At 42.4% G+C, this 16,184-nt stretch overlaps 1 protein-coding gene across 2 annotated transcripts; it reads left to right on the top strand.

The window, feature by feature from the left end:
* The first annotated feature begins 2,022 nt into the window (after positions 1-2,022).
* Positions 2,023-12,084, top strand: LOC115164340 (prisilkin-39). Of its 2 annotated transcripts, none has more exons than XM_029716733.1 (2): positions 2,023-2,152; positions 8,471-12,084. In XM_029716733.1, the coding sequence occupies exon 2, from the start codon at positions 8,478-8,480 to the stop codon at positions 10,065-10,067; it is 1,590 nt and encodes a 529-aa protein (XP_029572593.1). In that variant the 5' UTR covers positions 2,023-2,152; positions 8,471-8,477; the 3' UTR covers positions 10,068-12,084. The 2 variants fall into 2 exon arrangements, with proteins under 2 accessions (XP_029572593.1, XP_029572594.1); XM_029716734.1 differs by lacking the exon at positions 2,023-2,152 and adding an exon at positions 6,421-6,546.
* Positions 12,085-16,184: the final 4,100 nt, after the last annotated feature.

Here is a 16,184-nt window from a genome sequence, read left to right as displayed (position 1 = left end):
GTAGGAAATTATGTTATAAATACAAAGATGCAAAACTATGATGTCAAGCTGAATATTGGTCTCTTAATAAGGCCAAAGAACAGTCTGACAAAAGAAAAAAGTAAAAGCTAGTCATTCTGTGGGCTAATAATCCATTTGTCCTTCGTTTTACATCCCGAAATTGACATCACTTGCTGGCTCCAAGTTATATTTACGTCCATGTTGGTAACTTCTGGTAAGCGTGTCAATGGAAACTCCCCCTGCCAGTTATCCCTGGATCATTAAAAGCACGACGCGCTGTAAAATGTACCGTTCTCCTAGCAGCAGGATATTATGATGGCAGGAGGATCGCAGATTTTTTGTCTGAATTAAGAGCACCCCTGCAAAGACAAGCTAAACTTTGGGATTATCGATATTTTTTTGCACTCTAGTGCAGTGAAACCGTTTTTCACAGCATTGCAACAACTTTTGAAAAAAGAAAGGGATAATTTGACGTATTTTATTTTTTATATTGTATTATTGATACTAGCATTTATTTTGGAAGTTTACACTGGTATGTTGAAAACTATTGTGTAGGCTATAATTAAAACCAGTTGACCTGACAGCCAGCCTTTTTGACCTGTTTCGCTATGGCTTTTGTCATCAATTTAGCAAGAGGGCAACATTTTATTCAGTGTTGTAGAGTCTGCTCTCAGGACCACATGTTGAGTGTCTAGGTCTTGTATAGGTGTGTCTGATTTATTTGTACTCAGTCTTGATTTGGTTTCAGACAGTGAGGACTCCTAATTTCTTCCTGAGACCAGCAGAGAAAAAACTCATAATTATCAGCTTCCACTCAGTCAGCGCACAAACCGTTTCACCTGTCCAAATATATACAATCCTTTCTTGAAACATGAATATTTTATCAGCCTTATCTATTAGACATGTTTGCACAGTGGCAAACCCATAGGCCTTCAGTGTGTGACAGGTTCGTGATTCTGAAAAGACAGCAACCATAATACCAGCGCAATCATAGGAGAGTGCACTTTTTGTAAAACACTAAGGGTCAGTGGTGTCGTGGAGGGTATACGCAGGTATAAACTGTATACCCACATTTGTTTCAGTGGCCATTGCGTATACTCACTTCTTATTCCCTACTGATGCGTATCAAAGTAGTGTAGTGGAGGTATACAATTTATCAATTATGAAGTACAATAGAGAAATCATGCACAAAGTAGCCTCCACAATCGCAAAGCACGTGAAATAGAGTCACATGCGCGCCGCACACATTTTTTTATTTTTTTAAAAACATTTTAGACTAGTTTACGTGGAATATAATCTACAGGCAGCAAGAGTGTGAAACTCAACTGATTTTGGCATGGAGCAGCTCACAGAAGAATGACATTGGTAGCTGGGACCAACACATTACATGTTGCGGTTATATTCTTTTTCACTGTATGTCTGACAAAAAAACACTTTTCAATGCTTCTCAGCTAAAGTGGGGTGGGAAATACTCAGTAGGATCTCTACGAACCAAATATGGTTCGTTTTGGAGGGGGACTGTGTTGTACATATCCAGCTGCACTTTGTTCTCTGCCCACTCTATAGCACCCAATGCAATATACAAGGTTAGTAGAGATCCTATTGAGAGACCCTATAGAGACCCCACCTGACTTTAGCTGAGATAGGTAGACAAGTTCTCTCTACAAGCCAATATGTATCCCATGTACAGTCTATTACAGTGTATTGCATTGGGGGCCATGGAGGGGACGGAGTGAAAAGTCAGCAACAGGCCGAAATTTTCCACCCCACTTTAGTTTAGATAGTTATATATATACTACCCAATATTCTCAACATACCAGTGACATTGTATTTTTTCATTATTGGTATAATTATTGTTTTTTGAAAGCATCTTTTTTATTTGTTTTCATAAATTACTCATTGCATTTTCTATTTGTCACAATATAAGCGGCCATTGATTAAAATGCAATATCTTTTCAACGCAATGTTTTGAAATGCGAGCTTTTATTTAGAAGGTTTCCTTGTTACCATACCAACGTGACGTTATCGTTTGTGCTGCTGGCAGAATAATAGTCGCTCTAAGCCTATTCAACTTCTCCTACCCAAGAAAGGGCGGCGGCAACCTAACGGACAAAACAAGCGTCACCAACGTCGCATTGGCACATTAATATCGGTAAGGTGCTACATTTTAAGCTATTTCTTTTAGAAAGGGTGTAGTTTTAAAATATAATGAAATAGGGAACGTTGGCTTTCGAACTGTGCTTGTATGCTTTGATAGAACGTAGCAGGTGCCGACGTTTCCGAAATAGATGACCGGACTTTTTATAGCCTTTATAGCCTATTAAGGGTAGAAAATACTGACGTTTTAAATATTCTACGCAATGCTAAAATTCGGCACCGCGCTGAATTTTGGGGTGAGCTTTAACACGTTCCTTTGCAGAGAAAAACATCACCAAATTGTAGGGCGCACGCGCCTTACATAAATGTAGCCAAACAACGTCGTAAACGCCGTTATTTGTAGAATCTGTGTTTCGCATACACAAATGCTATGTAAAGATTAGAATAATGTGTGTAGTACGCTAGTATAGGTTATGTGACCAGGTGGCGTGACTGGCACATTGTAGCGCCATTTTGAAACGATCCAAGCGATTAGTGCCATCAGAAAGTAGTCATACCCCTTGACTTTTGCTGTTACAGCCTGCATTCAAAATGGACTCAATTTACTTTTTTCTCACCCATCTACACACAATATACCATAATGAGAAAGTGAAAACGTGTTTTTAGAAATGGCTGTAAATGTATTAAATTAAATACAGAAAATCTTATTTGCATAAGTATTCTCACCCTTTTGCAATGACACTCCAAATTTAGTTCAGTTGCATCCAATTTCCTTTGATCATCCTTGAGATGTCACCACAACTTGATTAGAATCCACCTGTGGTCAATTCAATTGTTTGGACATCATTTAGAAAGAATCACACCTGTCTATATCGGGTCCCACAGTTGACAGTGCATGTCAGAGCAGAAACTATACCATTAAGTCCAAGGAACTGTCCGTAGATCTCCAAGATATAATTGTGATTAGGTATATTTTTCCAAATGTTGTTACGTTACAGCCCTATTCTAAAATATATTAAATTGCCCCCCCCCCCATCAATCTGCGCACAATATCCCATAATGACAGAGCAAAAACGTTTTTATATTTTTTTCTCCAAATGTATCAAAAATAAAAAGTATTCAGACCCTTTACTCCGTACTTTGTTGAAGCACCTTTGGCAGCGATTACAGCCTCGAGTCTTCTTGGGTATGACGCTACAAGCTTGGCACACCTATATTTGGGGAGTTTCTCCCATTCTTCTCTGCAGATCCTCTCAAACTCTGTCAGGTTGGATGGGGAGCGTCGCGGCACAGCTATTTTCAGGTCTCTCCAGAGATGTTCAATCGGGTTCAAGTTTGGGCTCTGGCTGGGCCCTGACTCTGGCTGGGCTGGCTGGGCCCTTTCCCTTGGTCCTGACTAGTCTCACAGGCCCTGCCGCTGAAAAACAACTCCACAGCATGATGCTGCCACCACCATGCTTCACCGTAGGGATGGTGCCAAGTTTCTTCCAGACGTGACGCTTGGCATTCAGGCCAAAGAGTTCAATCTTGGTTTTATCAGACCAGATAATCTTGTTTCTCGTTATAAGAATGTAACGTAACAAAATATGGAAAAAGTCAGGGGTCTGAATACTTTCCGAATGCACTGTATATCTGGGGAAGGGTATAAAATCATTTCTGGAGTGTTGAACGTTTCAAAGGGCACAGTGGTCTCCATTGGGAAATGGAAAAAATATGGAACTACCCAGACTCTGCCTAGAGCCAGTGGTGACCCGTCATTGAGACCCACCTGTTTGCATGTTATTTTGGCATTAATTCGTGTCACATATCAGTTTGCAAACAATAAAAAAACAAAAACAATACTTGAGTTAATAAAGCCGCATACAGACATGGTCTCTTTCTTAAGGCAGCTCCAAAATGCAAGTGTTTCAGCCTAGCTCGGTGCTTTCTGTGGTGTCAGGGCAGCCAGCAAAGGCTCAAGGTCATTGGCCACAGATAAAATGACGTCAAATCACATCTACCATAGCTTTGATTGGATTGATCATGTCAACATCATACTCTCACAATCTTAGCTAGCAAGTTAGACATGTAGTCTGAATCACGTCGACACTCTACTGGCAAATCCTTTTCAATCCTTGTGATATAAAGAGAAATTATAGATAAAATGTATCGTAGCTCATCTGCCATTGGACATAAACATTACACAACAAGTAGGTAATTGCGAATTCAACAATAAGTGGTTTGGAAGGAATCAATGGCTAACTGCAATCGTCACAAAGCAATCACTATTTTGCTTCCCCTGCCTGCTATTCGGTGGAGAGGGTGTGTGGTCCAAGTCTGGGTTTAAGGATTTAAAACATCTATCTGAAAGGGTCACTTTTCCAAGCTTAATAGGATAAACATTCACACGCAACACCTTGGGGCAGACAAGGTTGAATACATTGGCCATGCTGTCAATCCAGCATGACTTCTGCCATGTTCAAAACAACTTGAAACTGGGAAATCTCAGACTTCAGTGCGTTCAAGACAACTGAGAACTCAATACGTTTTGAACGGTATTCCAACACGGATTTCCAAGTTGCGAACTCGGGCCTCTTTCTTAAACTCAGACCTGAAGATCTGTGACGTCATGATTCGACCATGTTTTTTTTTTTAGTTCTCAGTTGTCTTGAAAGAACCATAAATCCAGAGAATGCCAGACTTTGATGACAAAGTTTTCCCACAAGAAGGACCGCCATGTTCATGTGAGCACAGCACAACAACGATGAGTCCAAAAATATGTATTGTATTCTTAAGCAATAAGGCCCGAGGAGGTGTGGTATATGGCCAATATACCACGGCTAAGTGCTGTTCTTATGCTTGACGCAACGCGGAGTGCCTGGACACAGCCATTAGCTGTGGTATTTTGGCCGTATATCACAACCCCCCGAGGTGCCTTAATTGGGTAAGATGGCGCCGAAAGATAGGGCAGCCGTGCTTCTAGCTCCAAAGCAACTTTAGCCCAGAATTGTTTTTGTGTTATTACATACAACCGGAAATAACTTTTGGATATCAGAGCGGTGTAACTCACCAGCATTACGACCAGGAATACGACTTTCCCGAATTGGATCCTTTGTTCGTACCCCCCAGGGCAATTGAACTGATTCCAAAGGCTGATCCAAAACACCGCCGGCAGAGAAGAGGTATTCGGAGTGTACTCCTAGTCCGATTTAGGAGGCACCGCTTATGAGTATATTACTCACTAATATTCAGTCTCTGGATAATAAAGTAGACAAGCTAAGGGCTAGGATCTCCTTCCAGTGAGACATCAGGGTTTGTAACATACTCTGTTTCACGGAAGCATGGCTCTCTCGGGATATACTGTATGAGTCCGTACAGCCAGTTGGTTTCTCAGTTCATCGCGCAGACAGGAATAAAGATCTCTCCAGGAAGGAGAAGGGTGGGGGTGTATGTTTCATGATTAACTACTCATGGTGTGATTGTGATAACATACAGAAACTCAAGTCCTTTTGTTCACCCGACCTAGAATACCTCAAAATCAAATGCCGACCGTATTACCTCCCAAGGGAATTCTCTTTGTTTCTAGTCGCAGCCGTGTATATTCCCTCTCAAGCCGATACCACAACGGCCCTCGAACTGCACTGGACTCTATGCAAACTGTAAACTACATATCCTGAGACTGCATTTATTGTAGCCAGGGATTTTAACAAAGCTAATCTGAGGAAAACACAACCGAAGTTCTACAAACACAGTGACTGTAGCACTCGCTCTGAGAACATTGGACCACTGCTACTTAACTAGAAATGCCTACAAGGCCCTCCCCCGCCCTCCCTTTGGCAAATCTGATCACGACTTAATTTTGCTCCTCCCTTCCTATAGGCAGAAACTTTAACAGGAAGTACCCATGCTACGGACTATTCAATGCTGGTCTGACCAATTGGAATCCATGCTTCAAGATTGTTTTGATCTCGTGGACTGGGATATGTTCCGGGTAGCCTCTGAGAAAAATATTGACAAATACACAGATACCGTGACTGAGTTTACAGGAAATGTTTATGAGATGTTGTATTCACTGTGACTATTAAAACCTACACAAACCAGAAACAGTGGATAGTTGGCAGCCTTCGCTTAAAACTGAAAGTGCGAACCACCACATTTAACCATGGCAAAGTGACTGGGAATATGGCCGAATAAAAACAGTGTAGTTATTCCCTCAGTAAGGCAAACAAACAGGCAAAACGTCAGTAAAGAGACAGAGTGGAGTCTCAATTCAACAGCTCAGACACAAGATGTATGTGGCAGGGTCTACAGACAATCAATGACTACAAATGGAAAACCAGCCACGTCGCGGACACCGACGTCTTGCTTCTGGACAAGCTAAACACCTTTTTCACTCGCTTTGAGGATAACGCAGTGTCACCGACGGGGCCAGCTACCAAGGACCGTGGGCTCTCATTCTCCGTGGCCGACGTGAGTAAGACATTTTAAGCGTGTCAACTAGAGGTCGACCAATTATGATTTTTCCACACCGCTGCCGATTATTGGAGGACCAAAAAAAGCATGTACCAATTAATCGGCCATTTAAAAAAAAAAAAAATCCGTTGTTTTGGTGTATTTTTTAAAAATGTTCTTTATTTGTAATAATGACAATTACAACAATACTGAATGAACACTTATTTTAACTTTAATATAATACATCAATAAAAGCAATTTAGCCTTAAATAAATATGGTTCAATTTGATTTAAATAATGCAAAAACAAAGTGTTGGAGAAGAAAGTAAAAGTGCAATATGTGCCATGTAAGAAAGTTAACATTTAAGTTCCTTGCTCAGAACATGAGAACATATGAAAGCTGGTGGTTCCTTTTAACATGCGTCTTCAATATTCCCAGTTAAGAAGTTTTAGGTTGTAGGAATTATAGGACTATTTCTCTCTATACGATTTGTATTTCATATACCTTTGACTATTGGATGTTCTTATAGGCACTTTAGTATTGCCAGTGTAACAGTATAGCTTCTGTCCCTCTCCTCGCTCCTACCTGGGCTCGAACCAGGAACACATCGACAACAGCCACCCTCGAAGCAGCGTTACCCATGCAGAGCAAGGGGAACAACTACTCCAAGTCTCAGAGCGAGTGACGTTTGAAACGCTATTAGCGTGCACCCCGCTAACTAGCTAGCCATTTCACATCGGTTACACCAGCCTAATCTCGGGAGTTGATAGGCTTGAAGTCATAAACAGCGCAATGCTTGAAGCATTGCGAAGAGCTGCTGGCAAACGCACGAAAGTGCTGTTTGAATGAATGCTTACGAGCCTGCTGGTGCCTACCATCGCTCAGTCAGACTGCTCTATCAAATCATAGACTTAATTATAACATAACACACAGAAATACGAGCTTTTGGTCATTAAATGGGCAAATTAAGGCCGTATGAGGCAGCCCGTCTAGATCAGTTTCATAACATCAACATTGATGCTCACGCATGGGACAGAATGAATAGAGAAATAAATCTCTATATTGACCACTGGCTTAAGACTGTATTTTGGGCAAGGCTCCCATTGTTTTATGTATTCATGCAGTACCAGCCTAGACACTAGATAGTCCATTGTTACATACAGTAGGCCTACACAGAGCCATATATTTAGATAAATACTGTATATAGCTCTCAGTCTACATGATTATTATCTAATGTAGATGGATCTGAATATTGAGATACAGGCCTAACTCAAGTTTGGCAGTGTGGGGCAGTAAGGAGGGGCTTTGGCTTCTATAGCATTTTTGGTTCTATAACATTTTGGGTGGAAATGGAATTAACTAAAGTGTCTTGTGACACAGGTCCCCACCATTCTTCAGTCAGCGCTACTCTTTCATTAACCGAGGAGCTAAAGTGACTCATTTTAAATTATTTACACCCAGAGGATACACTGGGCACTCTGGGGATTTTCCACCCTGTTGGCTTGGTGTTTACTGTATCTGGTAGTTCGGTTAATCACCTCAGAGACCGAATGAGGGAACCCATTCTCAAGTTCTCTAGCTTACTTCTAAAAATTATTTTCTAGTTGTATGTACAGTCCTATTGTCTATGTAGGTTTATGATTTGTCTTAACATTTTGAGTTGGGCCAGTTCCTCTAACTACTAATCATCACAGACGGAACTGGTGGGACTTGGATTGGTGGAATAAACAGACTCTTATTTTTCATTCTCTAAATTACAGTTATGTAGAGTATACAGTATTGACCTATATCGTTATCTGAAAAATGTTAAACTGTAAGAATTTATTTTAAAAGGGAACTAACTGGTGAGTGTTATCCACAGAAATTAGCTAATGGAAATTCTAACTTTCTTCTTCTCCCCCTTATTGCTCTCTCTCTCTCTCCTTCTCTCTGTCTCTGCAGTGCAGTAATGATGAAGCTCAGCTCTCCTCTGGCCGTGCTGTGCCTTTCTCTCCTGCTGCTCAATGCCCACCTCTCCCTGGCCAAGAGAGGGGGAGGAGGCTTTGGTGGTAAATCCAGCATAGGCTTTGGGAAGAAACCTTCCTCCACCTCCAACCGTGGAGGCACCAACACCCAACGCAGACCCAACCAAGGGACCAATAACCAGCCAGGGAACTACCCTCGTCAGCCCCAGAGCCCACAGAACCCCCAAGCAGGGTACCCGCAGCAACCAGGAGGTTATCCACAGCAACCAGGGGGGTACCCTCAACAGCCAGGCAGGGCAGGATACCCTAACCAAGGGGGGTACCCTAACCAAGGGGGGTACCCTAACCAAGGGGGGTACCCTAACCAAGGTGGCTACCCTGCTGGAGGATATCCAGCTGGAGGGTACCCAGGGGGCTACCCGGCAGGAGGCTATCCAAACAGATACCCAGCTGGTGGAGGCTATGGTGGAGGCTATGGTGGAGGCTATGGTGGAGGCTATGGCGGCGGTTACGGAGGGGGCTACATGAACCAAAACCCCAACAACCGGATCCTTAGCCCTGGCTACGGGGGCAGTTATGGCTATGGGGGGTATGGTGGTGCAGGTGGCTCCCCGTTCTCCCGCTCGGTGCAGGGGATGGGGATGGGACCCTCGCAGCAGTCCAGGGGGTTTGGGCGTAATGCAGCGATGGCGGCTGGGGCTGGGGTTGTGGCTGGGATGGCTCTGGGTTATGGACTGGGCCGGTTTCCCCGGCCTCACTTCGGCTTTCACAACCCCCAGGAGGAGTACTACTATAACCACTACATGTACAGGAGGTACGGCACCAAATCCACTGATGACAATGACTACAGCAGGGACTACCGCTTCAGCCCGCCTCCACAGTCCTATGATAACTACATGAAGAACTGTATGAAGAGGACTGATCTGCTGAGAGGTGGGGAGAAGGGTGGATCGGAACAAGGAGCCAGGGAGAACTCACCACCACAGGGAGCTGCAGACAGCCCCAGCACTCAGGTAATCGAGCCCAGTGGAGGAGGCACTGCAGTCGGAGAGAAGAGTGAAGAGCCAGCCCCTGTTCCTGGAGGTTCCACCAATACTACCGACCCCGGTTCCACCCAAGCACCAGGCAGTGGCCCCAGTAACAGCTACGCCACAGAGGGCAGTCCCAGTGAGAGTAATGTCACAGCTGAGAGTAACGGTACAGCAGCGACTAAGAAGCCTCTGACCCCTGAACCCCTGAACCCTAACCCTCAAACCCCCCCTCCTGCAGCCAAGCCCCTCCCCCCGGCCATAGCTGAGCCTGAGGATGATGATGAGGAAAATATAGTGAGCATCTCTGAGATTGGCTACCCAGCGCTGATAGAGCAGATGAAGGCTCGGAGGTGTGTGGAGCTTTACATGGTGTATGCCGAACACTACCTGGAGAAAAAGGAGGAGGACAAGAAGAACACACCCCGGGGAACACCCGAAGGAGGAGTGGAGAGACTGGGAGGAGGAGGATACCAGGGACTGCTAACTGTACTCACCTCTATTGCACTACTGCTGCTGAACAGCAACCTGCTACTACTGCACTGAGGCAGAGAGAGAGGAAGAAACAGAGAGAGAGGGAAGAAGGAGAAAGGACACAATGTTTGCTGCCACACTATGTGAGTCGGAGTCAAGAATGGAGCTGATGGAGTGATGCAAGGATGGAGGGATGCTGGGACAGTCTGTCTTCTTCTCTCATCCTCCTTTGATCGACGCCTCAGGACTCTCCATAATAAGTGGACTTTTTTGATTGATAAATTCTATGGATTTTTGTTCTGTTTTTGTATTGTTGTTTCTCATGCACTGTTACTTGCATTATATGAATCTGTAATCATGCGCCTGTGTGTTACTAAAATGCTGGCACTTTTTTAAATCCAACCCTGCTGTCCCCAAAGCATTGAATTTGCTCCTGTTGTAGCCAAGTACTACAGCCTCATGCATGCAGCATGACTATTATATACAGCATATTTCATAAATAAGATAAATATCGATTAATGTTAAGCAGGGACTGGCCCGATCACGCCCAGTTCCCAGCACCAACAGGGATTCCAGGAGAACTTAGATGCTGAATTATATGGCAGACAAACTGAAGGGAAACGGCCATTTATTCCATTACATCACATGAACTGGAAATACTAGATTGTGTGTGTGTGTGCGTGTGCGTGTGCGTGTGTGTGTGTGTGTGTGTGTGTGTGTAAGTAGATAGGACTGTCGTGTAAATATTGATTGAGGTAAGATGACTCTTGTGACGATGATAACACCACATAACATCCATATTAACATCAGCCGGGGAAGGGGAATTGTTGAATATGACAGTCGAGTATGCATGACAATGAATGTGAACTTTATATTATTGACTATGGCTTGTATTTATTTTAGCTTAATACAATACACATACCTGTACAATTTTAACTGGCTTTTGCTTGTAAGACTACTAATTACACCATTCTAACATAACCTTTTTCGTACATGGGGGCTGTGATTCTGCATAAGCATGTATACATTTTACTACGGTGGCTAAAGAGAATCCATTTCACAAACACTGCTAGCTTGACTTCACCTTTTTTATGGAAGGGCTAACAGTTTGGTCATATGCTCTGATGAGGTCCGAAGACTGAAATGTTACACTTCTGTAATGGTGGGGGGGGGGGGGGAACAGTAGTACGTAAGCAGTGGGAGCAGCTTCTTTAGAATCTAGAGTTTAGATTCTTTAGAAACTAACTCATTTGCCAGAGACTCTTGTTAGATGTGTGCTTGCTTGTCTTTCACCCAGCTGATATCCTATGTAATGGATGGCTGTCAGGTTATCTGAATCAGTCATCCTGTATCGGGGCTTGATGTCATCTTTATCTGTTATGTGTCTTTAACTTTGTGGTTAATATGTTTGATACTATTCCGTGGATTGATTTAGTTTGCTTTGTATTGTTATTATATGTCAAGTAAGCTGCATGTGCTCAAAGACACTTGCGTAAACCTGATTTCTTTCTTTGCTCCGACTCCAATGCCCTTCTCTTTTGTACATTCCCTTCTTCCCTCCTTCCCCTTGCTGGTGTCTTGCTTTCCTCTCTGGGGTGGTGAAGTGACTGTAGATTGTACTGTAAGGGCTCTTGTTGTCTAGGCCCAACCAGGCTTTGAACCAGGCCACTGTAGCGGCAGCCCTACAAGTCAAAGAATACGGATTCAGACAAACACTGTCCACTTTAAAGTAATGGTCATAGTCAACTTGGTACTTGGTGATATTAAGGTAAATGATAAGCATATGACAATGATAGAAGTTCAACTATAATGTTAGATGTGGGTTCTAACCAGATATATATAGAGAGAAGTAGCTAGATTGACGTCTAAATTATTATACTGTATGCGTTGGGGTGTAAACACTTTTTTTTTATGGAGTTAGAATACTTTTGGACTATATTGGATAGAAGATGGGGGAGGGAACTCCTTGTTTACCATCATGTCATAAACAATTTCTACATTGTCTTGTGCCTTGAATGTATGGGTGTGCATACTCTATTAATGTAAATACTTCCTCTGTGATAAAAGATAAATGTGTTTGTGTCCATTCCTCTTCTCTAATCTGTCAGTTTTCATTCTGGCCTTCACTTGGTTTAATGCTCGACAGGACAGCCCTAATTCAAGGCTTTCTTCAGCACTCATGTGTTAGTGTTTTTTTTAACCTTTTCCCCTACAGGTCTGTGCTCTGGGGCGTGTTCAGCAGGACACAATGTTTTTGGAATGTTCAAATAGTAATATGTAATGTAGAACAAATGTGCCTCCGACATGTAGACCAAGGAATCATTTTGGTTCTTTTCATTGAATTTCTATCTGCAACATTCAACAACGTTTGGCTACTGAATGTGGCCCTGGTTTATGTTTCAGTGAGGTTTGGCTTAAGTATCATGTTGTGACTGTTCTGTGGACACAACATTGTTGTGCATCAGAGTGCTGGCATACAGTACCAGTCAAAAGTTTGGACACACCTACTCATTCCAGGGTTTTTCTTTATTATTACTATTTTCTACATTGTAGAATAATAGTGAAGACATCAAAACTATGAAATAACACATATGGAATCATGTAGTAACCAAAAAAGTGTTAAACAAATCAAAATATATTTGAGATTATTCAAAGTAGCTACCCTTTGCATTGATGAGAGCATTGCACACTCTTGGCATTCTCTCAATCAGCTTCATGAGGTAGTCACCTGGAATGCATTTCAATTAACTGGTGTGCCTTGTTAAAAGTAATTTTTGGGAATTTCTTTCCTTCTTCAAGCAAATTTCAATCAAATGTATTTATAAAGCCCTTCTTACATCAGCTGATGTGACAAAGTGCTGTACAGAAACCTAGCCTAAAATCCCAAACAGCAAGCAATGCAGATGTAGAAGCACGGTGGCTAGGAAAAACTCCCTAGAAAGGCCAGAACCTAGGAAGAAACCTAGAGAGGAAACCAGGGTGGCCAGTCCTCTTCTGGCTGTGCCGGGTGGAGATTATAACAGAACATAGCCAAGATATTAACATTTTCATAGATGACCAGCAGGGTCAAATAATAATAAAACTCACAGTGGTTGTAGAGGGTGCAACAAGTCAGCACCTCAGGAGTAAATGTCAGATGGCTTTTCATAGCCAATCATTCAGAGTATCTCTACCGCTCCTGCTGTCTCTAGAGAGTTGAAAACAGCAGGTCTGGGACAGGTAGCACGTCCGGTGAACAGGTCAGGGTTCCATAGCCGCAGGCAGAACCGTTGAAACTGTTGCAGCAGCACGACCAGGTGGACTGGGCACAGCAAGGAGTCATCAGGCCAGGTAGTCCTGAGGCATGGTCCTCCGAGAGAGAGAAAGAAAGAGAGCATACTTAAATTCACACAGGACACCGGAAAAGACAGGAGAAATACTCCAGATATAACAGACTGACCCTAGCCCCCGACACATAAACTACTGCAGCATAAATACTGGAGGCTGAGACAGGAGGGGTCGAGAGACATTGTGGCCCTGTCTGACGATACCGCCGGACAGGGCCAAACAGGCAGGATATAACCCCACCCACTTTGCCAAAGCACAGCCCCACACCACTAGAGGGATATCTTCAACCACCAACTTACCATCCTGAGACAAGGCCGAGTATAGCCCACGAAGATCTCCCCCACGGCACAACCCAAGGAGGGGCGCCAACCAGGACAGGAAGGTCACGTCAGTGACTCAACCCACTCAAGGGACGCACCCCTCCTAGGGACAGCATGGAAGAGCAACAGTTAGCCAGTGACTCAGCCCCTGTAATAGGGTTAGAGGCAGAGAATCCCAGTGGAGAGAGGGGAACCGGCCAGGCAGAGACAGCAAGGGTGGTTCGTTGCTCCAGTGCCTTTCCGTTAAACATCCCATCTGGTTTGCACTTAGTTGGACTATCATTTGTTTTTCAACAGGAGAATGACCCAACACACCTCCAGGCTTTGTAAGGGCTATTTGACCAAGAAGGAGAGTGATGGAGTGCTGCACAAGATTACCTGGCCTCCACAAACACCCGACCTCAACCCAATTAAGATGGTTTGGGATGAGTTGGACAGCAGAGTGAAGGAAAAGCAGCCAACAAGTGCTCAGCATACGTGGGAACACCTTCAAGACTGTTGGAAAAGCATTCCAGGTGAAGCTGGTTAAGAGAATGCCAAGAGTGTGCAAAGCTGTAATCAAGGCAAAGGGTGGCTACTTTGAAGAATCTAAAATATGTTTACATTTTTTTAAACACTTTTTTGGTTACCACATGATTCCATATGTGTTATTTCATAGTTTTGATGTCTTCACTATTATTCTACAATGTAGAAAATTGTAAAAATAAAGAAAAACCCTTGAATGAGTAGGTGTGTCCAAACATTTGACTGGTACTGTATATGTGAGAACATTATGAACAATGCTCACCTGCACTTTACCAATGTCCCTCCTTGTCTTTATTAAATCATTGTGTATCTAACCTCAGATATTGTGTTTTCATATTCTCTGAATGTAATATTTAACCCATATATTCCATTTGATGTTGGTCTGATAGCAGAAAACCATTCAGATACCATGGCTGTTCTCTTCATTCCTACAGCAATGAGAAACTAACTTAAAGGCAGTGGTGTAAAGTACTATAGTAGTACTTTAAAATAGTTTTGTGTAAGTAGTTTTTTGGGGGGTATCTGTACTTTACTATTTGTATTTTACTTTTACTTCACTACATTCCTAAAGAAAATGATATACTTTTCACTCCATACATTTTCCCTGGCACCCAAAAGTCCAATTCACACACTTATCAAGAGAACATCCCTGGTCATCACTACTGCTTCTGATCTGAAGGACTCACTAAACACAACTTCATTTGTAAATTATGTCTGAGTGTTGGAGTGTGCCCCTGGCTATCCGTTAATAAAAAATAAAAAATACAATTGTGCCGTCTGGTTTGCTTAATATAAGGAATTTGAAATGGTTTATATTTTTACCTCTGATACGTACGTACATTTTAGCAATTCCATTTACTTTTGATAATTAAATATATTTAAAACCAAATACTTTTAGGCTTTTACTCAAGTTGTATTTTACTGGGTGACTCCCTTTTACTTGTCATTTTCTATTAAGGTATCTTTACTTTTACTCAAGTATGACAATTGAGTACTTTTTCCACCACCACTTAAAGGTTAATTGGATTCTATTAATAAACTGGGTTAGAACTATTAATGCTCAGAAATGTAACACTTTCATTGCACAGCCTCATTCCAAACCAAAGAGTCCACATGTGGTTTAAAAGATGGTGAAAGCACACTTGGGTTTTACTTTACAAAATTAATCTTTGGGATTTGTTTCTTTTAAGCCGTCTTTTATAACGTATTTTATGCTGTGTGAAGGCGGCTATATTTGGACAATTCTAACATATTTTCCAACGATAAACATATCTATTTTGGTACTAAAAGTCTGACCTCAGAGAATCAGGAATGTTATTAGTTTTATCTGTAGGATATGTTGTCAAATCATTTTCTCTTTTTGTTTGACTGTGTTTGATCAATCAAACACAGTCAATCAAACACAGCCTTGGACATAATATAGAAACAGAATGACTATTGTTGCTAGGCCTTCATCTCTTGTAATGGACCATGGGGATGTATCCATAACAACCACAGCCTGCACAGTGCATGGTGTTGCTAGGTAGCCTAGAACTTGGTCCTGAAATGAAGCGTGACTATTAAATGTGAAAGGAAGAGAAAGAAGGAGAGGGGGAGTGAGGGAAAACTAGAAAAGAAGGGAGAGGAAATAGTGAATGCCCTTATCTGCATAGATTAGGATGCCTGAACATTCTGGCTACAAGTCAAGCAGAAGCTATTTATCTTGCTCTCTCGTTCTGAGAGAAAATACATTTGAGAAAGGTTCTCTCTATATTTATTTTATATGATCATTATTAATAAGTCAATAAATAGCAAGATACTGCTCCTCCAGTTAGCTCAATTAGGGCAATAGGAAGTAGCAACTTGTAGGTCTACCATACATACTTGCATGAGTAAGACAGACTTGTTAGGAGGATCATTTCCATAATGGAACAGACATTTGGGGTTAATTTAACAGGTAACCAGTATTCTTCCAGTTCTCTCATGTCTCCACCTGCTGATGAAGTGATTGTATTACAGCCTGACAGCCAGGAGACCC

Source organism: Salmo trutta, chromosome 27 (genome assembly GCF_901001165.1).
Source record: "Salmo trutta chromosome 27, fSalTru1.1, whole genome shotgun sequence".
Classification (NCBI taxonomy): Eukaryota; Metazoa; Chordata; class Actinopteri; order Salmoniformes; family Salmonidae; genus Salmo; species Salmo trutta.
This window is presented reverse-complemented; position numbering and strand designations above follow the sequence as displayed.